The following is a 24,034-nucleotide window of genomic DNA, read 5'->3' on the forward strand; positions in this document are numbered from 1 at the left end:
TTCTAGTGAAAGCTTAATTTTGAACAGCCTGTATAGGACTGGTGTTGGTGCATGACTTGGTCGATGTGTGTGTCTGATCTCGTCCTGTGTAGTCGCTTCGCTCCAGGGCAAACAGCAATATTCCTTAGAAAGCTGCATTTAATGACCCGTGTCATAAAACCAGTGTGGAGTGAATACTTTGGGAATTTCAACCGCTCCAAACCAAAAACATTTAGAAGCGGAAGCACTGTCGTTCGTGCTAGGAAACTATTTTCCACGTCCTTTGTTGACTTTAGCGGGTACCCACTGTCGCAGAAGAGCAGTCCGCTTTTATGTCAACAAAGTAAACCGTCGAGCCAAAAACACGGCTGTTGTCAAATATCAATACTCGAATACTCGCACCTCCGTCTCTATGTTGACCTAATCGATTGTGAGGCCTCTCACTCACATCCACTACGACAACACTGTGCGTCTCGTAATGACATTAGAACTGCCGTTCGTTTACACTGTCCGCCCAACTCCCGCTAGTACGTACAGAGTCGCGTGTTTGTTTGCGGACAAACATAAGCGCCGCCTAATATATTTCGTTTCTGACACCTCGACGTTGAGTGTGTTTACAAAAGCGAGTGGTATATAGTGTGACCAAGTGGGGAATTTTCGGTTTAGGTGTTCCTTCTTTGGTCTGTTGTGTTCTGTTGTGTAACCGCCCACAGTGCCGTGCATGCCAAAGGGAAGTCTGGCCATTAATGGGACCAGCGTATACCTGGAGCTCCACCCACTGTTTGATTTGATTTGATTTGCATTTTACTGGTGCTCTATAGTGAGCCAGTAAACTAAGTGCGCCAGCTATACTAACTCCATAAGAGCCCTCACTGTTAAGTTTTGATTTGATTGATTTTTGAATGATCCACTATTTAACAGTGATTGCTCTCATGGCCTTAGTATAGCTGGTGCACTTAGTTTACTGGCTCACTATAGTGCACCAGTAATATGCAAATCAAATCAAATCAAACAGCGAGGGCTCAGTATTCAGGGAGAGTGTTCAACGTCACGTGGCATGCGTCGGGACCACCTTTAATTGTTGCTTTTGTGCCAATATACTTCAATCACCAGCAGCAGCATACGTCGAGACGTTATTACGCGCTGCGTTCTTTTCGCAACTCTTGGCCTTCGTAGCTAGTGCGCCAGTGACACGCAAGTCGAATCAAATTCAAATGGGAATTCAAATGATTTGAATGATCATGGGTAATAAACACTCTGAGTATTGTTTTTGCTGTGTTGGCACAGCGAAGTGTACGACCACTGTAAAGGCGATGACAGATGCCCAGAAACCAACAGGGGGAACCAGGAGCGGTGCTGTTCCAGAAAGATTTTTCTTAAACCTTCGGTTGGAGCACGAGGACGGTACTATTTTTGAGGCGTGGCGTGGGCAAGCTTGCGCTTGTCCCATCCTACAGATGGCAATACGAATACGAAGGCTCTAGGTTCCCATGAGCCCTCGTGTGCCACAGGTGGCGCTTTCTTTTGGAAGCGTGGTATGGGCAAGCTTACGCTCGTGTCATCCTACAGTTGGCATTACAAGAAGCCAGGACGTGAAAGGTGAAGACGGAGGGCAACGGTGAAGGAGCTGGTAAGCATGCATTGTGACATTTTATTTTTTTTATTACTTCGTTAGTGTGAGGTTTGGTAATTTTTCACAGCAGAAAGTAATGTTAAAGGAACAAAGTTATAACAGGAAGTTATTAATTCCGCGCCAGCCATGCCTTTCTGGGGCCGGAGGTTCTGTGGGCCATTTTGACGCCATGGGGGCGTAGGAATTGTGAAATTCATTCGCCATGAGGTAGACGACAGGCGGGTTGTTTCCCGCAGTTGACTCATTTTTCGTTTCCTTTTTCTTTGTCGTTCTAACTTCTAAGGTTCCTCGCCGACATCCTTCTGCATCGCTCCAGGCACCTCGTTGATGTTGCGGACGATGTATTTGAAACGCTGCATGGAGGAAATGCGTCGGATCTCCATGATGGTGTAGAGGCAACGGACAAGGAAAGCGTTCTGTTTTCTTGAGACGATGATCACGCAAGCAGCGGTGAAAGCACCGAAGAGTACGTAAGTGAAACTGGACGAGCCATCGGCTGCCTCATTGGAGTAGGCGAACATTCCGGGGACCGAATTCGTAGTTTACCGGAAATATGAGGGATGACCTAGGAGAGGATGACATGTCGTCTCCCTACGAGTACTTTCGCAGATACGTGCCGAAAAGCGTATTCATCGAACTTGCAGATAGGACGAACAAGAATTGAATATTCAAAAAGTTTGCGTCCGTAGGTACAGATGAAGAGGAAATGAGGAAACCTGCATCAATCCATCTGGCAATGGGTATATTCATATTTTCGAGGCTGCGGTTGTACTGGAGCACCTCCTTCAAAGCATTTCACCTGCGCCCTTGATATACTGTCTTTGGTCATAGTGCTATCACATGGCTTTTAGGCTTAATAAAAGCATGTTTTTTTTTTTCATGCCTCGGACGGATTTCCCTTTGGTCGTGATACGACACGCACCCAACACCTCTTGAGCCCTGATGCCCGAGTTTGACGACACCTAGTCAATTCGCAAAATACCTCCAAACCGATTATGTTTTCCATGAAAATGTGTTATTTAGATGGCCAACAGCTACGAAAAGTTGCTTTAAAAATTTGAATGAAAATAAAAATTCAGGGCTGCAAGGGGGCTATAGCAGTTTCCTTTGCTTCCTATACTCACTGTTTCAACTGTCCCTGTGAGTTCTTCTTCTTCTTCGTCCCACGGAGAATGGCCATTAGCCGCAAGGGAGATCGGCCAGGGCTATGAGGATGTCTAACTGTACTATGACTTGACGGTGACAATTTGGGTAGAGAATGTGATGGTTGGTGGAGAATGTGATGGTTGAAGTGGTGGAGGTGGTGAAGTTCACTTGTTTTGGCTCCATGGCACAAGGGCAAGCGTTGTGCATGTCGTGGTTATTTGCATAATTCACATGTAGAGTCATTGTAGATGTATGGCTGTGTGTTTGACCGCAGCTTTCCATTCCAGGTAAGTAAGAGCTCGCGGAGTTGGCGGAGTTCATTCTCTTGAAGCGTGTTAAACTTTTTTTTTCCGGTTCATATACAGGGTGTGTGCAGAAAAACGTGACCCGCATTTTTACGTGTAACTCGTTGCCTACTTAGCCGAGGAACTTCCGGTGGCGCACGACGGCGTATTTATGCGTGCGAAAGCTACAAAAAAATCCTGGAAGCCATATTCAGTGTAAAAAAAAAAATAAACAGAGCGCGAAAACATGGGCTTCCATGCATTAGAATAGGGCGGTCATGACAGTGTATGGTAGTGCATTTCGGTCTCAGGAGAGTTATGTGGAGGCACCGCTAGGGATACTGTCGATGAGCATCCATGTGGGACATCGTTTCGATTTATGCACCGATAGCTCCCCTAGCGGTACTTGAACACAACTCTCCTACGTCCACCATGTTGTCCTTTCACATACACCCTGTTGTCCACCATGTTGCCCTATTCTGATGCACAGAAGCCGACGTTTTCGTTGTTCTGTTTATTTTTTAAGCTGAGTATGGCTTCCACAATTTTTCTGCAGATTTCGCACGCATAAATGCGCCATCGTGCGCCACCGGAAGTTCGTTAGTTAGTTAGGCAACAAGCTATGTGCCTAAATGCGGGTCACGTTTTTCTGCACGCACCCTGTACTACAGCCGAAGTATCACATTTTGCAACTTATCACAACCGAATAGATACCGATAAACACCTCCCACATTTAGGAAAAAGTAAATACCGAAAACTGGAAACCTTATTCATTGCGCATAGTTGTAGTGTACTTTTCCCACAAATTTCATCTTAATTTTGTCGTTTGTGGTGACACGGCAACTGTCATTCGAAACAAAGAAGAAAGCGCGCAGTGCGGAGCACGAGCTCAGAAGCAAACTGTTCATTTCTACGACTGTAGGAGCAAAGCAACGGGAAGAGTCCAAAGGAACCATGAGCAGTCCTACGCCAGACCCTCGAAGCTGGACGCCGTCACCGGAGAGGACAACGTCCCCTTCGACAGATAGCCGGCCGACCAAGACCCACATCAACCCTTTCGTGTGGCTCATCATCATCGTGGTCTTGGTCGTTGTCAGCGCTGGCTTTGCACTCATCACCATGCGAAAGGCAGAGTACGCTGCTCCTTTGTATCATAATGTTCACGTCATAAGATGGATGTTCAAGATATCGGTAGTCGTACCAACATTGGAGGGGGCGTAAGTTCGAGATATGTTAGCTAAGTTACCCTCTATGCGCATGCGCGTGAGGAGTATACGTTTGAGAACACTGATTACTATTAGTGTCGCTTCTAAACAGAGGTGGGCAGTATTTACTTTCTTAGTAATGCACGTAGAGTGCTCCCTGACATTGTAGTTGAACTACTAGCGGCAGTCGTATAAGGTACCGTACAGTAGTAGTATAAGGTACCGTACAGTAGTAGTATAAGGTACAGGGGTGTAGTTCCGTATCGGTACCACTCGTTCTTAGAAATTAGTGAAAGGGTTAGGAAGGTAAATATTGCATAGAAGTGGAAGAAGTTCATATACTGAATCTAAAAATGTAAGAATTATAAAATTCTGTGGACTAGAAGTTTTTTTATATGAATTTCAACAACCCTATATCATTCATTTTTAGCGCAGGAGAAACGCGGGAATGCTAAGCCTAATAGATTCGAACTTGCCGTCTTGCGAAAGGTAGGGTCGTTGAAATGGGCTAAACCACCTCACTTTAGTGAGGTTAGGTTAAGTTAGGTTCTACAGATTTGGGGGAGGGGGGTTCCCCAGGCACGCACTAGGCTGACTGCGCCTCGAGCGTCGAGACTGCGCCTCGAGCGTCGAGTTCCTCAGCCAAGATGGCGGATGGCCATCAAGAAACCGGCGATAAAATTTATACGTTTATACGATTTTTATACGTTTCACGCAATGTACGAGGGTCATTCCTGTTTAGTTTGGTTACTAATTAGCTCCTCTTTCACGTAAAAGCGTTTGATATTTGTTTTTATTCTATTTTCTTTTGAAAAAGCCAGTGGTCCCGATACGGAACTACATCCAGATACAGAAGTATAAGGTAAAACTACGGTCGTACGATCATGCAAAGTGAAGTACCCGTTTTCTGCACTGCTCTTTGTATTCACATACAACTTGGTGTGATATTTTTACCTTTACGATCATTTGCTGATACGTGTGCGGCACCAGACAGAAGGTTTGTCTCCCAGAGACATCCGTGGTGGATCCTTGTTTACGCCGCATTATCACGGTGATATTCTTTACTTTTCCTAAGGTCTGAAAATGCGTACATGCGTACATGGCAAAGAAATGCAGGTTCCTCGTTCTGTATTACTAAGGTTAATATTAAAATTCCTGGTGACAGAGCTGATCACGAAACTAGTGCGATGGGTTGACACAGGAGACCCCCGTTTCGGTCTTCTTGATTATTGAATTGAATTGAATTGAATTTATTCAAGAGATGGGAATGTAACTTACACTGGCTATGTACAAGGGATGGCCTAAAAGCAGCAAGACTGCTGCTTGACGCGAATTGAATTGAATTGATGCTTGAATTATGAAACTATTAAATGAAAGCGTATAGGGTATTTCCAACAGAATGCGAAAAAATTAGTAGAGCAATATTGTTCTTTTCGATTTTGATACATCTTTTTTTTTCGGCATTTTGTGCCGCCGGACCGCTTCTCTGTCCGGACGCGCCCTCAGACCTCCACTCGTGACTTTTGTGAAATCGCCTCCAGGTGGCCACGGCTTAGTTGGAGTACCCACGCATGTCGTGCAGAGCGTGGTGTCCCCGCGACCGCCGTAGGTGTTTGCTCTCTGTTCAGTAACGACCTCCAGGTGCGAGCATTTTGCTGTCTGCATCATAATTCAGTTTAACTAGGAGTTCACCTACATTAACCCAAATAGTTTCTAACTAATTTTCACTATCATACAGTAGTTCTACTGCAGCTCCCATCTCTGCTTGTACCCCGGCAAGCAGCACGCAAATTTCTCAGCAGTTGTTTGCTCTTCAGAGAGTAAAGACCTAATTGGTAATGGTACCTTTCCATGGGACTACCTTCGCGTGTGGGTACTAGATCTTATCTCACATATCGAAAGCCCACTTCTGTAACACGCGTTACTGTCGACGACGACATGGTTGAGCCTGTAACCATGAGCCTTTGCCAGGTTGAGCCTGTGCCATCTTTTCATCATATGTCAAATAATGTTCTTAAAAAATCGTCCTTATTCCTGCAGAGAATAATTCAAAAATACAAATATATACTGGTTGGCTTGTTCCTTTTGTTGTCAAATTGCTCTGTTTCCAGGTACGCCGCAAAATTGGCCCAGGACCCCGTTTGCCGAAGCCACGACTGCTTGGAGCACGCTTCCCACCTTAGGATCTCCATGGACACCAACGCCAATCCCTGCAAGAACCTCTACAACTACGTCTGCACTTTCTGGTACAGAGACTACAGCTACAAGGACCCCCAAGACATTGAGACGATGCTTACCGACAACATCCTCCACACCCTTACCTCTGGGAACTTGGACTTGCAGAGTAAAGCAGTAGCCAGGGCGTTCCGAATGTTCCAGTCGTGCATTCATAGGAAGGACGACCTGGACGCTTTCAAGCGATTTATCACAGACATGAGAATTCCATGGCCTGAAGAACCATTACGTGAGGCCAATGCTCTCGACGTCCATTTGCAGCTTCTCATCCGCTGGAGGATTTCTTTCTTCTTCAGAATTAAAGTGGTTCCATCAAGAAATAATAAACAGCCCGTTCTAGTCGTATGGAAAGCCATGGAGGTACAATCATGGAAGCACCTTCGTAATGCTGAAGCGCACGCCGTGCCATACTACGCTGCAAGGGTGCGGCAGTTCGCCTATGCCTTAGGACACAGCGAGAACCTCAGTGACAGTTACGTCTATCAGCTGCGGAAGGATGAACTGAACGTCATGACGCTTGTAGAACACGGAAGAAAGTATCCGTTTTCGGAGCATTTCTTCGGTCTTCATCAAATCCAGAATCACACCAAAAACGTCACTACCGAAGAATGGGTCTCTTTCATCAACTCAAACTTACCACCTGAATTACACCTTACCACCCACTCTATGGTAGTTGTCCATAGTCTTCCAGTGCTACACATGCTCGGCAGGATACTTGAGATGGTACCTAACGAGCGTCTCCTCGTGTTACTGGGCTGGATATTCGTTCAAGAATACGCCTGGATGGCATCAACTAACTTCGACATAGTCACATGGGGAAGCAAGCGGCAAGCTGAACAACACGCACCTGCATTCTGTTTGCGACAGATCGAGGACGCATTCGGAATTCTGCCTTGGGCGTCATTCATATACAAGAACTTTCCAAAAACAGAGCGCGATAAGGTGAACTCTGTCTTGGACAATATTGCAAGTACCATTCAAGAGATGCTCGAACGGTCTACAATCATCAGCAACGCCACGAAGCAGACAGCAAGCGCTAAACTTCAAAACGTGAAGCGTATTCTTTGGCCTACGGAAACCTTCTTCAATGAACAAGAGCTCGACGTCCTGTACTTGAGTTTCGATCCAGCGAACGGAACTTTCTTCCAAGACTGGGTCCGATCTATGACAGACCTAGGCAAGCTTCTTGGTCACAACGAGTATATGAACTTGTACAGCAAGACCATGAGCGACAAGGAGTTCGGTCCCATAGTTTACCTGTATTATTTTAATATCCTTAAGCTGTCTATGGCTGAACTTATATCCCCGCTTTACTATCGCCATGGCAACATGGCGATGACCTACGGTTCCTTGGGGACATTGTATGCAGTGTTCTTGAGCAAATTTATTGATTCGCTCGGCCGTCAGATCGATGACGAAGGCCAAAAGAGAGATTGGTGGGAGCCGCCTGTGTCCCAGAAGTGCAAATCTTACGGTGATAGAAGAATGACCGATCTGTTTGGATTCGAGACCTCTTTCGATGCATTCAAGACAGCCCTCTTTGGGCAAAAGAACAAGGCATTGAACTCTAGACTGGATACCCTAAACATGTATACCGGAGAGCAGATATTTTTCCTATCCGCTTGCAGACCTCTTTGTTCGCGAGGAGAGTTCGGTATACAGGTCTGCAACGCGGCATTGGATTCGACGGCTTTTTTGAGGTCATTTAACTGCTCTGAAGAACCCAGCTGGTACGCGAGGAACTGTCGTATGTTATAAAAGATGTGGACACCTGTTGTGTGGTCTACTGCGAATTTCTGTGAAGTTTTGTGTGGATTCTACAGCCGTCTATATAAACCAGCCGACACCAACCGAATCGATACCATAAACGATACCAACCAAAATTATAAACGATTCTAAAATTCATGTGTTTTCAGGGAGCTCAGCCATGTCGCTGGTCATGAATTTCGATGCAGAAGCGTAGGTAGAACGAAGTTTGTTGCGCCTTCGTACAAAATATATGGTACTCGGGAATTCCAGGACTACCTCATAGGGAAAGTTCACGTAGAAAGTATAAAAATGATGTACCTTAAATGGGATGTACTTTAAACTTGATTTGAGTTTTTGTGGCACATTAGCTACTAAGGCCATAATGCGCCAAATACCAAGAAGTTTTACCTAGGTAAAATTTGTGTTCATTAAAACTGGGCTAAATGCTGGGTTAGCAATAAAAATCACAAATCCTTTAAAAACCCGGTATCTCTAAAAAACGAAATGACTTTGGCATAGATGCTGATATGCTGGGCATACAATGAGGATGTGAAGGATTGAAAGTTGTTCCCCACAATGACTGCATTCGGGATGGTCTTCTTGCCGTAAGAGATATCTGTGTGTGAAGTAGGTGTGTCCCACGCGGAGCCGACAGGATAGCACCTCATACAGTCGATTGAATGTAGATGGCGGAGTGCCTATCTTAGGTTTTATAGTGAGTAACTTGATGCTTGTCTGTTAGCCCCAAAAGCTGTGCCAGTGTCCGTTGATGGTGCTTTTGCCATAGCCTGAGATCTTGCGATGGGCGTGTTGAAGGGCGTTATGTCGTTCGTTAGGGCAGGAGCGGCTGCTGGATCGGCCTTTTCATTTCCGGGTGTCCCAACATGGCTGGTACACAGCAGAAAAAGTAAGCGATAAGCCCTGTTATCTACAGTGCTTGCTAGTCCCCTTGCACGAGGGACAATGGTGTCTTTTGTGCAATGAATGCTACAGATAGTCTGTAAGGAACTGAAATAATCTGTGCACATGAGTGATGATCTGGTACGATTTTGTAAAATATAATTGAGCGCTGAAATTATTGCATACACTTCCGCTGTAAAGACAGATATGGTGACCTTCAAACGATATGACCTCGTAACTGTGCCATTGAACATAGCGCACGATACCCCGGAAACAGTTTTTGAGCCATCAGTGCACAACTCTACATGGCTGCCAAAGGTATCCTTTAGCACCTCGGATTCCTGTCGCAGTACAGTGTAGTAGCAGTTTCACGTTTGTTGTATCTGGAGAGGGACATGTTACATTTTGGAAGGGGTTGCCATGAAGGAAGTTTTTTTACTTGACTTCAGGATCACAGAGTTGTACTCTGGAAAGCCACAGTGATCAACTGCTTGCGAAATCCGAATGCTAAAAGAAGGCACAGCTGAAGGCCTGTTCGAGAAGCGCTGTCTGAATTGCTTACCTTTCACTTTCACTGGCTTCTGGGGGTGACGCCTGATTCTTAGTGCCAGGCCACTGATTTGATTCTATGTACAGACTTTGTACTGGAGAAGTTCTGAAAGTTCTAAACGCAGTCCTTGGTGGTGTATGGGATCGAGGATTTTCAGCGTAGATGGCCCTGCTGAACCGTACACAACACATCTACAATCCAGTTTTGAAAGCACGGTGGAGATGTAGACCTTCTTGGGCGTGTGACGATCTGCTCTCCAGGACCGGTGAGAAAGTACCTTTAGAAGATTTAGGGATTTAATGGTCTTTACCTTGAGGTGTTTGAGACGTGGAAGGAAAGTTAGTTTCCCGTCAAATATAAGTTCAAGAAATTTATGTTCAGGCTTTATATTAATATTGTGCCTATTTTGAGTGTAGGTTCCGGAAACACTCCTCGCGCCCTTGAAAAGGAGAGGAAGACGGTCTTCACCGGGGAAAACTTAAAACCATTTTCCTGTGACCATTTCACCAACTTGTTGATTGTGAGTTGGAGTTGAAGTTTGCACCTAGCGATGCTGGAAGAAGAACAAGAAATTTGAATGTCATCTACACTTGACGAAGACCCCGACCGCCACCATTCAAGGCTTCTACCCTTCGCCTTTCATCCCCTCGGCACGATACGGATAACACCTTAGGACTGGGGGGCTGGGGTCCATGGGGGCCCCACTCACGAAACATCATTGTGGAGGAATTATACTTGTTGCCGTAAATTACATTGTGCTGATGTACCTTCCCAATATACGCCGCTAAGTGAGCAGCGTTTCGGGAATGTACCGGTACCTCAGAGAGTGACGGAAATATTTTCGGAAGGGAGACTTCGGAACAAAATGAATTTCAAGCTTGCGGTATGCCCACAGTCATTTACACGAACATGAACACAGCTGTGAAATATCTCACACGAAAACGAAGGTGGAATCATAAAAACGACTTTCGAAATTTCGAAAAAAGTCTGGCTCCCACCCACGAACCTGGATGGAAGTATTTCTTCTTCCTCTCTCTGCTCGGTCAACATCACGGGTGCATTATACCTCAGTCACACAGGATGATTTAGTGTCATTTTCATGTAGTGAACTTCAACCAGCAAATGTCACTTTCACTACGTGCTTGCTACACGGCTTAAGTAAGTGTCAATTATGTAGTGATGGCAGTTACGATAGATAAGAATAAACGGCGGCAAAATTTCCAGGCGTGTGCCATTGTACCTTCCTCAGAATGTTTCCTGCGATTTAGAAACACTTCCTGTTAATTTTCTTCCAACATTAAACAAATTGGCTTCAAACATGTGACACAACAAATATGGCCGCCGCTGGATGGCTGAGACCGCGAAGTTGTCACAGGCTGTTAACGAGAATAATGACTTGTTTTTTTGGCACCATCTCACACTGTACTTAAATGAAACAACCACGCTGTTGAAACTATTTGTTTAAAAATATTGTGGTGTCGGGACCCCTCGCATTTTCTCAATATTTTTACCTGTGCCACAAAGTCTGCCATCGAGGCTACACACTTTGTCCGCCGAAGACAAGTGAAGTGAGTTTGGGGAACTCACTAAATCGTTAGTGCACTTCCTGCCGAGTGTCACTAAAAGATGTCGTGTGACAGCATAGGAATGACACGAAGTGCAAGTGTCACTCGTTGAAAGTGACACTAAATTAGTCCATCTGACTGGAATACCATACCATTCCTGAGCTGTTTTCTGACTCTGAGGGAAGCGGATGACCGTTGTTTCTTTCCATCTGTGTCTGAGTGATCTGATCCCCAATCTTCGTCCACTGTTTTGTTCCGAGAATGTAACACGACGGCTGCGACGGGCATGGTATACTACTTGTCCTATCCATGCGGAGTGACGTAACGCGTTGGCCCTCGGAAGGGAAAGTTTTTGAGACTCCTCTCCACATTCCTGTTTTGGTTTAATTGCTCGCTTTGAGGCATATAATTCGTCACACGAGAAATAAACAATGTTAACGGCAGGTATACTGTGGATGCACCAACTACGATGTGCAACAATTTTTTTCACCGATCGTTCCCAAGTGTCCCTTTAATGCGAAGCATTCTGTAGCTACTAACACCGAAAACGTGAGAGAACTCATGTTCTGAGGCTGGAACAACATAGAAAGGACGAATACGTACAAGGCTTCAAATTGCCTAAGAAATTAACGATGAAAGGTGGAAGTCACTGAAAAGGTTAGTCAGCCGTATAGGACTCGAACCCACATCATCTGGAGGTGTGTTAGCTTAGCTCAATTGGTAAGAGCCCTGGACCGGAAATCCAGAAGATGTGGGTTCGAGCCCTCCAGCTGGCTAACCTTTTCAGTGACTTCCATTTTTCACCGGAAACGTGGCACGTGTTCTCGCCTCGTAACAAAACTACGACGCAGGACCCCCAAGGTCGCCATTTTCCCATGTATTTGTTCCTATCCCGATGCGTGCAATGCCGGAGGCCGCCCTTAGATACCCCATTGTTACCAGACGTTGGCTTGCGTTTGATTGTAGCGCGCTAAAGATCCAGTTGAAGCACAATCCAAGCCAGGCCAAGTCACCGAAGGAGAAATGGACGACTGCGCCTGGTACGACAGGTACGCTATGTGATGCACGCACCCGTGCACTAGATCCTTCCGATCGCTCAACACGTTTAAAAACGGGACCAAAAAGTGAAACGCGACACAGAAAGTTGTTATACGCGTTTTATTTGGACGTATAAAGACTAGATTCATTCGCAGAAACAACAAAAACATTTTGCCGCTAAACTTAGCGCGCTGAAGTGATCCGGAACGGCAACAGTGGGGGTATCTAGTGGCGGCCTTCTTCGTTGCACGCTTTTCCGAGGTGAGTTTGGGGAACCTGCTACGACGTATACACGCGGCTCGTGTAAACGGAGCAGTAGTACGCACTAGAGCGCTGCACGGGCCTAATTTTCAAGGCCGTGCCCGGCCCAGGCCCGGCTGCTGCGGCCCGCACCCGGCCTGGGCCAGGCGGCTTCCATTAGATTTACAGCCCGAGCACGACTACGCCGGCTCGGGCCCAGCCCGTACCCGGCTGTGTCCATGCTCAGCTCGTAGCCAGCCCGCCACTACTCTACTATATATATTCTCGAGGCCCCAAAGGCGTATTTAGATTTACTAAAGCGCACAGCGCAGCGAGGAAAAGGACGCAGCTAATTGGTGGAGAGAGAGAGGAGGTACGCTCTGTGCTTCGTGCTTGTCTGCTTGGGAAGGCAGCGCGCGGCGGCGCGTGGGCGATATGTATGAACCTTGCGGTTCAAGAAGGATTCATCTCCACTCTATTGCGCATGCGCGGGTGTCAGTTGCCTTTACTCGAACTCTCACGCGAACGAAATATGTCAAAACGGCTAACCTAACTGAACCTCGTGCCGGACTCTCAGAGCCACACCAATCGTACCCCAAATATGTGCGACTGCACGTGTGAAATCTAGACCCATTACACGAAATAAGCATGATCACATATAAAAAAGTGACAGTTGTCAGATGAAAGTACCACGATATTCCATACCCTATATGGAAAATAACGCGACATGAAAATTCAGCTGTCTACTCTCGCGAAATATGTTCGCGTACATGCCGGACCATGGCCGGCGTTGTCGAGCTCGTACCCGACCCAGGCCCGGCGGTTGAAACACGAGCCCGGCCCAGGCCCGCATAAAAAAAATGCAAAGCCCGGCCCAGTACGGTCTGGCGCCGTAACAAAAGCTGGCGTCTTCTTGTACGTGTCGTCGCGAGTCCTCATACGCGATGCTTCCCATATCGTAGAGAAAGAGTGAAGTGGTTCCTGCAATTTTTCTCTCCGCCCTTTCACACAAGGAAAATCTCGACTACATTATCTATTCTGGGAACATCACTCCCATCCTGACCTGTCGCGTAGAGGGGGTAATATATCATTTTTTCTGTTTGTGTGAAAGATGATCTGACACCCACAACAGACATCGGGGAAGCATCCTTAGCAACGTCTGCCCAAAGGGTGCCGATCGGTGAGCTTATTGCCTTGCATTCTAGCTGTGTCCTTTCCTTCCTGCTCACTGTTTCAACTGTCTCAGTGAGTTCAATCTTTTGAATCGTGTTAAACGGTTTTATTTTCCAGTACAAATACGACCGCCGAAAAATAAAAATTTTCAGGTAGTCGAAATTGAATAGCTACCGACGTAACACCTCCCAAATTTTCGGAGAAAGTAAATACCGGAAATTGGCATCCGTGTGGTATTGTTATTGTTGTTGTTGTTGCTCCTCAAGCGGGATGGCGCTTATCCGCTAGGGAGATTGGCCAGGACTACTGAGGTGCGGTCAACAGGACGTTAAAAAAGAGTTAGAATCGGTTAGAGCTGGGATGAATGACATGATACTATGGAGAACAGCGCGGTCCCTAACGCCATTATGGGAGGCTCCAAGGGATAGCAGAGATGTCAGGGAGAGCTGAGCACCGATGGAGAGAAGAGGGGGGACGAGAAGGCGACGACGAATGGTGACGTAGGAGGGGCAATCGGGAGAGCAATTGTACTTTTTCCTGATATTTTCTTTTCCTTTTCTCTTTTGGTGTGACGTGGCAATAGGCCATTTGAAAAAGTTCCAGGGGGCAGCGCGCGCCCTAGCAGGGCGTGCCGGGAAATGCTGTGCAAAACTATGGTGAGCTAGCTCACCATAGCAAAACGACAGCGATTTGCTATCGTCCCGATCGTCGTCGTCGTCGTCGTACTGGTGCACGCACCGTCGCTGTCGTTTTGCACAACATTTCCCGGCATGCCCTCCCAGGGCGCGCGCTGCCCCCTGGAACTTTTTCAAATGGCTGTCATTGGAAACGAAGAAGACGTGCTGTGGAGCACGAGTACTAGTTCACCATAGCACGAGCTTAGAAGCAAATTGTTCTATTGTACGACCAGTACGACTAAAGAGTAACGGGCAGAACGCAAAGGAACCATGAGCAGCCCGACGCCTGAACCTCGAACATGGACGCCAACACCGGAGAGGACATCATCTCCTTCGACAGACAACCGGCCGACCAACACCCACATCAACCCTTTCGTATGGCTCATCATCATTGTGGTCTTGGTCGTTGTCAGCGCTGGCTTTGCACTCATCACCATGCGAAAGGCAGAGTACGCTGCTCCTTTGTATCATGTCCACATCATAGGATGTTAATGTTCAGGATACCGACACCGGTAGTTGCAGAAGTATTGGAGGAGGCGTAACTTCGAGATATGTAATGTATGCTACCCTCTATGCCTATTGCGCGAGAAGACTGACATTTGAAGTTACTGGCAGCTATTAGTGTTGCTTCTAAACAGAGATTGGCAGTAGATACTTTTGTAGGGATGTAGTACCCTATAGTTCTAGTGCGTAAAATTGCGGTAACACGGCTCCGGTCGACTTTTGTTGGGATATAATTCCCATTGCCAACTAGCAGTGATCTGTTTCCGACTGGCTTGCTGTCATACTGACTACGTAGCCGACACATAGCCTACTTTTATGTTAGACCCAGTGTTGTGCGCATGCTATGTATGTAGCTACGCCGCCGTACTTGAGGAGCAATGCGCAGTTGGTGGCTACTTGGACACAGTGTTGCCCATAATGTTCGATGTGAATTTTCTAAAGAACTACGAGCGCAATTAGAGCGAAAACTGACTCTTAGCCTCGCACATCCTAGTCGGACTCATTCAACGGTTAGCGCTGAGTAAAACGAAGCAGACGCCAAACTAGGATGTCTCACAATTTCGTTTTTCTTTTGTACCGAAGAGTTTACGCAGACAATAGCGTATTACAGACGGGAGGAAGAAACTCTCTTGGTAAACAACCCTTGCAATATTTGTTTTTCCAGATATATAATTTTCGTGTCTGTGTATATTTAGGGTTTCACTTTTTCGGGTTAAACCCGATTACGCCGGATTCTTCCCTCGCGGATCAGTTTCGAACAAAATCGGGTTCAATTAACCTCTAGTGAGGTTGCAGTATATGCAAATAAATAAATAAATAAATAAAAAAATTTATCTCTTTATCTCTCCCCGAATACCAATCACGTACTGCGTTGTGTCGTGTATCACGTACACGCTTTGGTATCAATCTAAAGCGAACATCTCATGAAAACACTGATGATGATTACTGGTTTTATGGTGCAACAGCAACCGAAGTCATAATGCGCCAAGACAGATATAAGTACAACTATAATAGCTACGGGTCTCTCTCTGTACAGAAGAAAAAGTACACGTTAGCACCCGGTTTTAGCCCGAATAAAATAGCACACTGTTCCCCCCACCCCCGAATCCTGGAAGGACATTTAAAGGTACAGTAAAGCAGCGGGCGAGCTGTTAATACTGGCAAAGGCATTTGAAAGCATATTCCGAAAGTCATATACCCACACTGCAAATTTTATGCGCGACAGAAAGAAATTACGGTGAAAAGACGCGAGACGACGCATGTTGGGGAAAAAATCGTCCATTCGTCGAGCAACGGTGTAACATGTCCCCAACCCTCTATCGTCTAAATCAAGGGCTAAGTAGCCGGATTCTTGAACTTGAAAAGTTTGTTCAAACGAGAAGGTTCCTGGTATATGTTCTCTCAAAGGGCAAGAACGTTGATATATCGTGGAAATGGGTAACAAAACTGTCAGCAGAATCACCGTGCGTCACTTACGCAAAAATGCACCACGTCCGGTTAGCAGGCGTGGCCATGGTAGCGGTCCATAGGTGGCGCTGAACGCTCATTGTTATCAGAGCCGTTTATAGAGAGAGTTTGGCCATTAGCAGGAGCGTAAGTTGAACCGCGTCATGCGACGTCACGGCTGAACGACGTCCCTCTCCGCGCTCTATATTGTTGTCCAGTCGTCAACCTCTCGCCGACGCCATGTTGATGAAAAGCGTTGGTCACGATGCGAGGGGGAAGACACGTCTGTACCGCGTCCTTCGTCCCCTGCCCCTTCGTCCTTGAATCCTTTCCGTTTGGTAACAAAGACCCCATTTCACGTCAGGCGCTTGTGGGTAATAAGCCGGCGACCCTGGTAGATTACATTGAGCGCGACAAAAGGGCAAGTCGACCAGCCGGTAAACTACATCAAGATGGCGTCTACCTGCAGGCTGATAAGCGGATTTCGCTTGAATTCAGACTTTTTGGGCGGTGCAACACCGACTCTGACGTCAAAACAGGCTCCGCCCGTGAAGCGGCAAAAGATCAAAAAGATGGCCAAACCCTCTCTATATATACGGCTCTGATTGTTATTGGCATGTTTATGTTCACTACACTACATGGCGTGAACTGCGGAGTTCGTGTCGGGTCGTAGACACAAGGTTGTCCAGAATAATAAATCCGAGTTTTCTGAAAAAAAAAAAAACACTACGAGATGGATTTAAACAAAATTTGTGGCGTTCGTGTACTGAGCACCCGGACTGTCATATGAGCCAGCAGTATAAACCTGTATGCCTGCTGCTTTACAGTACCTTTAACCCCCAAAAGTCTGACCCTGTGTATACTTGCGTGTGTTCACCCTTTTATTGTGTACCGGATGAAGCGCAGTCCACCACGCGAAAGGCTGTAGATATTAATTACATATTAAACTTTCATTAAAGTTTCAGGGACATTGTATTGAGCGTTCTACTCAGCGTTGTTAGACAAAGCAAACATTCTCGACAGCTCCAGGAATCGTGCATTTAAAGAAGGAAATGCTAGCGTGGTCAGCAGTGCTCTGTGTATTAGGCGTGGTTGAGAAAACAAACACACACGCAAGACGCGCACACAGCATAGGCAAGCGTTCTCAACTATGCATTACTTTCAACAAACACGCTGTGCTCGTTCCTTCGTTTCGACTCTTTGTTCCAGTGCTTGAGCGCCCCCTGCTTGCGAATGACCCCGCGTTCCATTCTTGCTAGTGAAAGTTAGTAAAATATGTTGACAGAATAACCGTGCTTTCAAAAATTCTATCTGACGTTTTTGCATCTGCGTGATACGGAAACCTGTCCTGCAACCTTCAGGAGGCATTCCACGACAGCATTTCTCGTTGACGATGAATGGGGAATGAATTGTTCTTTGGGGTAGTTCGCTGGTGTAGCTCCAAGCTCGACAGCTTACGATTCCAGTAGCCCTGCGTGGACTGTTTCATGCCGAATAACGTCCGAGAAAACACACCCACGGTTATTTAAAAAGCGACCATGTCCCTTATGTAACCATCTCCAGGTGTGAGCGCATCCAGTTATGAGGTATGCATCATATAAAAAATCCTCAAAAGTAATTCAGTTTAACTACCGGTGTATAGCTTATGACTGCATTCCCGCAAATAGTTTCTAACTAATTTTAACTACCACACAGTAGTTCTACTGTCCATCTCCCATCTATGTTTATAACCGCGTAAGCAGTACACAAATTTATCCGATGTTATCCAATGGATTAAGCATTTATAATTGGGAATAATACCTTACCATGGAACTATTTTCCAGTGTGGCTACTCGACCTTATCTCACTTATCGAAAGTCCGGTTCTCTAACACGTTGCACTCGACGAAGACATGGTTAAACATTTAACACAATTCTGTTCATCATATATTACATGATATTTTTGCTTTTGTGCTAGAACATCGTCCTTTTTTTCTGCGGAGCATAATGCCAAAATACAAATATATACTGGATGGCGAGTTCCTTTTATTCTTAAATTGCTCTGTTTCTAGGTACGCCGCAAAATCGGCCCAGGACCCCGTTTGCCGAAGCCGCGACTGCCTGGAGCACGCTTCCCACCTTAAGGTCTCCATCAATACCGACGTCAATCCTTGCAAGAACCTCTACAGCTATACCTGCGCTTTCTGGTACAAAGACTACAGCTACAAAGACCCCAAAGACATTGAGACCATGCTCTCCGACAACATCCTGCACACCCTTACCTCTGGGAAATTGGACTTGCAGAGCAAAGCTGTAGCCAGGGCCTTCGCAGTGTTCCAATCGTGCATTCATAGGGAGGACGACCTGAACGCTTTCAAGCGATTCACCACAGACATGAGAATTCCGTGGCCCGAAGAACCACTTCGAGAGGCCAATGCTGTCGACGTTAATTTGCAGCTTCTCATCCGCTGGAGGATCTCTTTCCTGTTCAGTATCAAAGTGGTTCCATCAACAAATAATAAAGAGCCCGTTCTAGTCATATGGAAAGCCATGGAGGTGCAATCATGGAAGCAACTCCGCAATGGTGAGGCCCAAACCATATCACAGTACGCTGCAAGGGTGCGGCAGTTCGCCCATGCCTTGGGACACAACGAGACCCTCAGTGACAGCTACGTCCACCAGCTGCGAATGGATGAACTGAACGTCATGAAGCTTGTGGAAAGCGGAAGGAAGTCTCCGTATTTAGAGCATTTCTTCGGTCTTCGTCAACTCCAGAATTACACAAAAAACATCACTGCCGAAGAATGGGTCTCTTTCATCAACAAGAACTTGGAACCTCAATTTCATCTTACCACCCACTCTATGGTATTAGTCCACAGCCTTCCAGTGCTACACATGCTCGGCAGGATAGTTGAGATCGTACCCAACGAGCGGCTGCTCGTGCTACTCGGTTGGATATTTGTACAAGAGTGTGCCTGGATGGCGTCAACTAAGTTCGACATAGCCACGTGGGGAAGCAAGCGGCAGGCTGAACAACACGCGCCTGCTTTCTGTCTGCGACAGATCGAGGACGCATTCGGAATTCTGCCTTGGGCGCCATTCATATACAAGAACTTCCCAAAAAGGGAGCGCGATAAGGTGAACGCTGTCCTGGACAATATTGTTAGTACCATTCAAGAGAACCTCGAACGATCTACCATCATCAGCAATGCCACGAAGCAGACAGCTAGCGCTAAACTGCGAAAAATGAAGCGTGTTCTTTGGCCGACTGAAACCTTCTTCAGCGAACAAGAGCTCGACGTCATGTACTTGAGTTTTGATCCAGCGAATGGGACTTTCTTCCAACGCTGGGTTCGATCTATGACAGACGTAGGCAAGCTTCGTAGTCACAAGGATTTTCTGAACTTGTACAGTAAGACCATGAACGACAAGGTGTTCGGCCCCATAGTTTACCTGTATTATTTTAATATTCTTAAGCTGTCTATGGCTGCAGTTATATCCCCGGTTTACTATCGCCATGGCAACATGGCAATGAGCTACGGTTCCTTGGGGACATTGTATGCAGTGTTCTTGAGCAAATTTATTGATTCGCTCGGCCGTCAGATCGACGACAAAGGCCAGAAGCGAGACTGGTGGGAGTCACAGGTGTCCCACAAGTGCAAATCTTACGGTGATAGGAGAATGACCAATCTGTTTGGATTCGATGCCTCGTACGATGCATTCAAGACGGCCCTCTTTGCGCAAAAGAATAAGGCACTGAACTCTAGGCTGGATACCTTAAACATGTATACCGGGGAGCAGATATTTTTCCTATCCGCTTGCAGGCCCCTTTGTTCGCGAGGAGAGTTCGGTAAAGAGGTCTGCAATGCGGCTTTGGATTCGACTGCTTTTTTGAGATCATTTAACTGCTCCGAAGAGCCCAGCTGGTACGCGAGGAACTGTCGTATGTTATAAAAGATGTCGGCACTTGTTGTGTGGTCTATTGTGAATTTATTTGTAACAGCCGAATTTAGACAGATGAAAGAAACAGGAGCAGAATCTCGGGCTGGACGAGGGCCAGTACCAGCCGAAATATAAACGATGCAAAAATTTTCTTCAGTCGAATCGCGAAGGGGTTTTCAGGGCGCTCAGCCACGTCGCTGCTCATAAATTTGGAGGCAGAAGCGTCAGTAGAACGAAGCTTGTTTCACCTTCGTACAAAATATATGGTACTGAGGACTTCCAGGACTACTTTCCAGGGAAAGCTCAAGTAGAAAGTAAAAAATTTACTTTTACATTTATGTATTTAGTTGTGTATATACTTGTACTTTTGTGTATTGTAAAAATGTAAATGGGTAGTTAAATTACTTCATAGAGAAGATAACCACAATGCGTCTTGGGTTGGGGAGAGATGACGGAGATGGGGGATGCTGTGAGGTATGGCTTGTCGGATGAGCCCAGTGTGGAGGGAGTGAAGTGCTTTCCCGTTGCCCCTGCGGGGTGCACCGAGCATCTTCATTATGTTGATGTATTTCTGTGTTGCGTCCGTGAGAGCCTTCACTTGTTCTGCCCATGTTAGGTTTCTATTGATTATGACACCGAGAAACTTGTGTTTACTAGTACGTCGCATCAGATTCCCGTTGACTGAAACGTGAAAGTTCGTTAGACGTTTCCGGGTGAAGGGTGGGTACAGGTTGGGACAAAAGTTTACGGAACACGCGAGCGGCGTATTTTTTTCGTCGGTACGACACCCTAGCGGCTGGCGGAAGCGGGTAAGTTCACTGCTTCGGGGGGGGGGGGGGGGTGCAAGTGTGCGATGCCAGAGACACAGCGGTAGTTCCAGTATCGCCTGGTTGTGTTTGGGAAGTGGAAGCTACCGCTGTGTGTCGCTAACAGCGTACGCTTCCACCCCTCCGAAACAGTGAACTCACCCGCTTCCTGCAGCCGCTAGGGTGTCGCACCGAAGAAAAAGTACGCCGCTCGCGTGTTCCATAAACTTTTGTCCCAACCTGTACACAGTTTTTTCTACTGACAAGTCCATGCCACGTTCTTCCAGGAAGATGACAATCGCTAGGAGGGTGCGTTCTAGTGTCTGCTGAATGTACTTGACGGTTTGTCCCGTACATCCAAATGCAGACATCGTCAGCGTATATCGTGAACTTGACTCGCGGAGGGCATGATCTCTTCCATAACAGGGTTAAAGGAACAATTAGGTGACATTTAACGTCGATCGAAATCCTGCCCCCCCACCTGTCAAGCTGTTCACCAGGGGTCACCATGTAAAATATTTGCGCTCTGCGGTGCGTTACAGCTGTGCAATCGAATTTAAACACACACACACACACACACACACACACACGTCGGAAAAGGCAGCCGCAGACGCACGGCACGATTCTGCCGTGACGTATTGGAGGCTCCGTGCCTTGTTTGTTTGCTTTTTCTTCGCAGCTCACGCGCCGCTCATACATGCTTGGGCTGAGCCGCTGTGCGTCCTGGTCACGTGAGGAGAGTACACTCTAAGAAAAAAAGGAGTAAAACGGGGAGTAATTGCAGCTTCTACTCCCCTAGTCTGCAATTACTCCCCATTTTAGTCCCTTAATCCAACATTTAGTCCCGACATTTACTCCCCAGGACTGCAAATTGTCACTAAACTTCGCGAATGGTCTCCTGAATGCAACAGTCTACGTAAATATGTGCCCTTGGTCAATTTGAACGACATAAGGCTGTATAACTCAGACAACGTAGCAATTTTCCAGCCCAACAGAGTAAGAAACAGTTAGCGCATCTTTCTTCGCAAAGTGTGCCCTAGTACGGCGCACGATTTTATATCACTCGATATATCACGGTTGACGGATTGCTTCGAAGTATTTTCATGCATGCGCACCAATTATGTACCTGGGACTCTTACAACAGCACGTGAAATGCGGTCTTCACTCTGTGACATTCATTTACTCCCGTGCATTTACTCCCGAAAGGGACTATTTTTTGTGGCAATGCAATTAGTCCCCAAAAGGAGTAAAAGTACTCCTTTTCTTCTTAGACTGTAGTATACGTCACGACGTCCTCTCGTTCTGCGATGCGCTCTTATCAAGAGAAAAATGATTTTTCAAAGGTGTGCGGAACCGAGCCCTCGTGCTCGCTCTGTAAGTCACCTGCGCTCGTCATTCTTTCGCAGGAACTCATTTTATTCCTTGGAGAACACTCTGCACCGAAAAACGAACAAGAAAAAACAATTATGGGGTCACGTCAGTGCTCCTTTAAGGTTATAGTGATGCAGTCTGCTGTGCATCGTGCTTTTCAAGAAGGCGGCGATCTCATCCGGGAGCTTTCCGTTGTGTTCTAACCACCACCGGATGCGCACAAGTATTGTTATTTCCATTACATTTGCTACACAGCTTGTGAGGCTGATAGGTGTGTACGATTCGATTTCGTTCTTCGGCTTGCCAGGTTTCCTTATGCGTATTACCTTTGCGTCTTCCAGTTCCGGGGGAGCTTTCCTGTTTGCCAGCTTTTGTTGTACACTCTATGAAAAAAAGGAGTACTTTTACTCCTTTTGGGGAGTAATTGCATTGCCACAAAAAATAGTCCCTTTCGGGAGTAAATGCACGGGAGTAAATGAATGTCACAGAGTGAAGACCGCATTTCACGCGCTGTTGTAAGAGTCCCAGGTACATAATTGGTGCGCATGTGTCAACGGTGATATATCGAGTGATATAAAATCTTGCGCCATACTAGGGCACAATTTGCGGAGAAAGATGCGCTAACTGTTTCTTACTCTGTGTGACTGGAAAATTGCTACGCTGTCTGAGTAATACAGCCTTATGTCGTTCAAATTGACCAGGGACACATATTTACGTAGACTGTCGCATTCAGGAGACCATTCGCGAAGTTTAGTGACAATTTGCAGTCCTGGGGAGTAAATGTCGGGACTAAATGTTGGGTTAGGGGACTAAAATGGGGAGTAATTGCAGACTAGGGGAGTGGAAGCTGCAATTACTCCCCGTTTTACTCCTTTTTTTCTTAGAGTGTATATCTTCAGTAATACTTCTTTAGCTTTCGGTTTAGAGATTTTCCGGGTACTTGTAGGTTATCCCGTCTGGTCCTGGTCCTATGGAGAGGTTCGCTTGCCAGACGTGGCTTTGATGGCAAGTTCTTGGATACTAAAATCGTGTTCCAGCGCTACGGGTGTGGAGTGCGTTACTAGCTGGTTGTCCACTGCTGAGGATAGAAGAGACTGGTGGTGGAGGGAACCAGTGGATGCTGGTGAAGATTTTTTAAGAATGGCCAAAAACGTTTCCTCTACTGCGAATACAGGTACGTTTGTACTGAGGGCAATGGTACGGAAAGGTGCTTGAGATGGGCTGCTCTTGATGCTCTTTACAATGGTCCAGAGCTTCCCAGCGTTGACTAATGGCGACATGGATTTCCATGTATCCTCCCATGCGTGCTATGCCAACATTTTTTTAGGTGTCGATTTATCTTTTCTTTGGTGGTTTTTGCTTGAATACAGTCGTCTATGTTTCCAGTCCGTCGGTAACGGCGCTCAGCGCGTCGTCGTATTGTTCTGAGGTGTCCGAACTTTACATATGTTTTGGTGTAGGTCACTGGCACCTTGGTATGTTTGCTGGACTGCTTCGGATTCTGTCTTATTGTCCAGACGAATTCTTCTGGGGTGGTGTTGCCGTCAAGTGTTGCAGTGCTCCGATGACGGAAGTCTTGCCAATTGCGGATTGTGAGCGTTGTTTTCCAGTGC

At 46.5% G+C, this 24,034-nt stretch overlaps 2 protein-coding genes across 2 annotated transcripts; both read left to right on the top strand.

Annotated features, from left to right (window-relative positions):
• Positions 1-3,996: 3,996 nt before the first annotated feature.
• LOC135375186 (neprilysin-1-like) lies at positions 3,997-8,445 on the top strand. The gene is made up of 3 exons (XM_064607904.1): positions 3,997-4,175; positions 6,359-8,136; positions 8,399-8,445. The coding sequence occupies exons 1-3, from the start codon at positions 3,997-3,999 to the stop codon at positions 8,443-8,445; spliced, it is 2,004 nt and encodes a 667-aa protein (XP_064463974.1).
• Positions 8,446-18,696: 10,251 nt separating this feature from the next.
• LOC135375187 (neprilysin-1-like) lies at positions 18,697-20,256 on the top strand. The gene has a single exon (XM_064607905.1). It carries the CDS (start codon positions 18,697-18,699, stop codon positions 20,254-20,256), a length of 1,560 nt encoding a protein of 519 aa, XP_064463975.1.
• Positions 20,257-24,034: the final 3,778 nt, after the last annotated feature.

Source organism: Ornithodoros turicata, unplaced genomic scaffold (assembly GCF_037126465.1).
Source record: "Ornithodoros turicata isolate Travis unplaced genomic scaffold, ASM3712646v1 ctg00000838.1, whole genome shotgun sequence".
In the NCBI taxonomy this organism is placed as follows: Eukaryota; Metazoa; Arthropoda; class Arachnida; order Ixodida; family Argasidae; genus Ornithodoros; species Ornithodoros turicata.

What these genes read in the sequence shown, in the direction of transcription:
- LOC135375186 (XM_064607904.1), top strand. Translation starts at nt 3,997, where the DNA reads ATGAGCAGTCCTACGCCAGACCCTCGAAGCTGGACGCCGTCACCGGAG. An exon ending in ATCACCATGCGAAAGGCAGA is followed by an intron (nt 4,176 to 6,358) that starts GTACGCTGCTCC and finishes CTCTGTTTCCAG; the next exon opens with GTACGCCGCAAAATTGGCCC. An exon ending in TTGTTCGCGAGGAGAGTTCG is followed by an intron (nt 8,137 to 8,398) that starts GTATACAGGTCT and finishes ATGTGTTTTCAG; the next exon opens with GGAGCTCAGCCATGTCGCTG.
- LOC135375187 (XM_064607905.1), top strand. Translation starts at nt 18,697, where the DNA reads ATGAGAATTCCGTGGCCCGAAGAACCACTTCGAGAGGCCAATGCTGTC.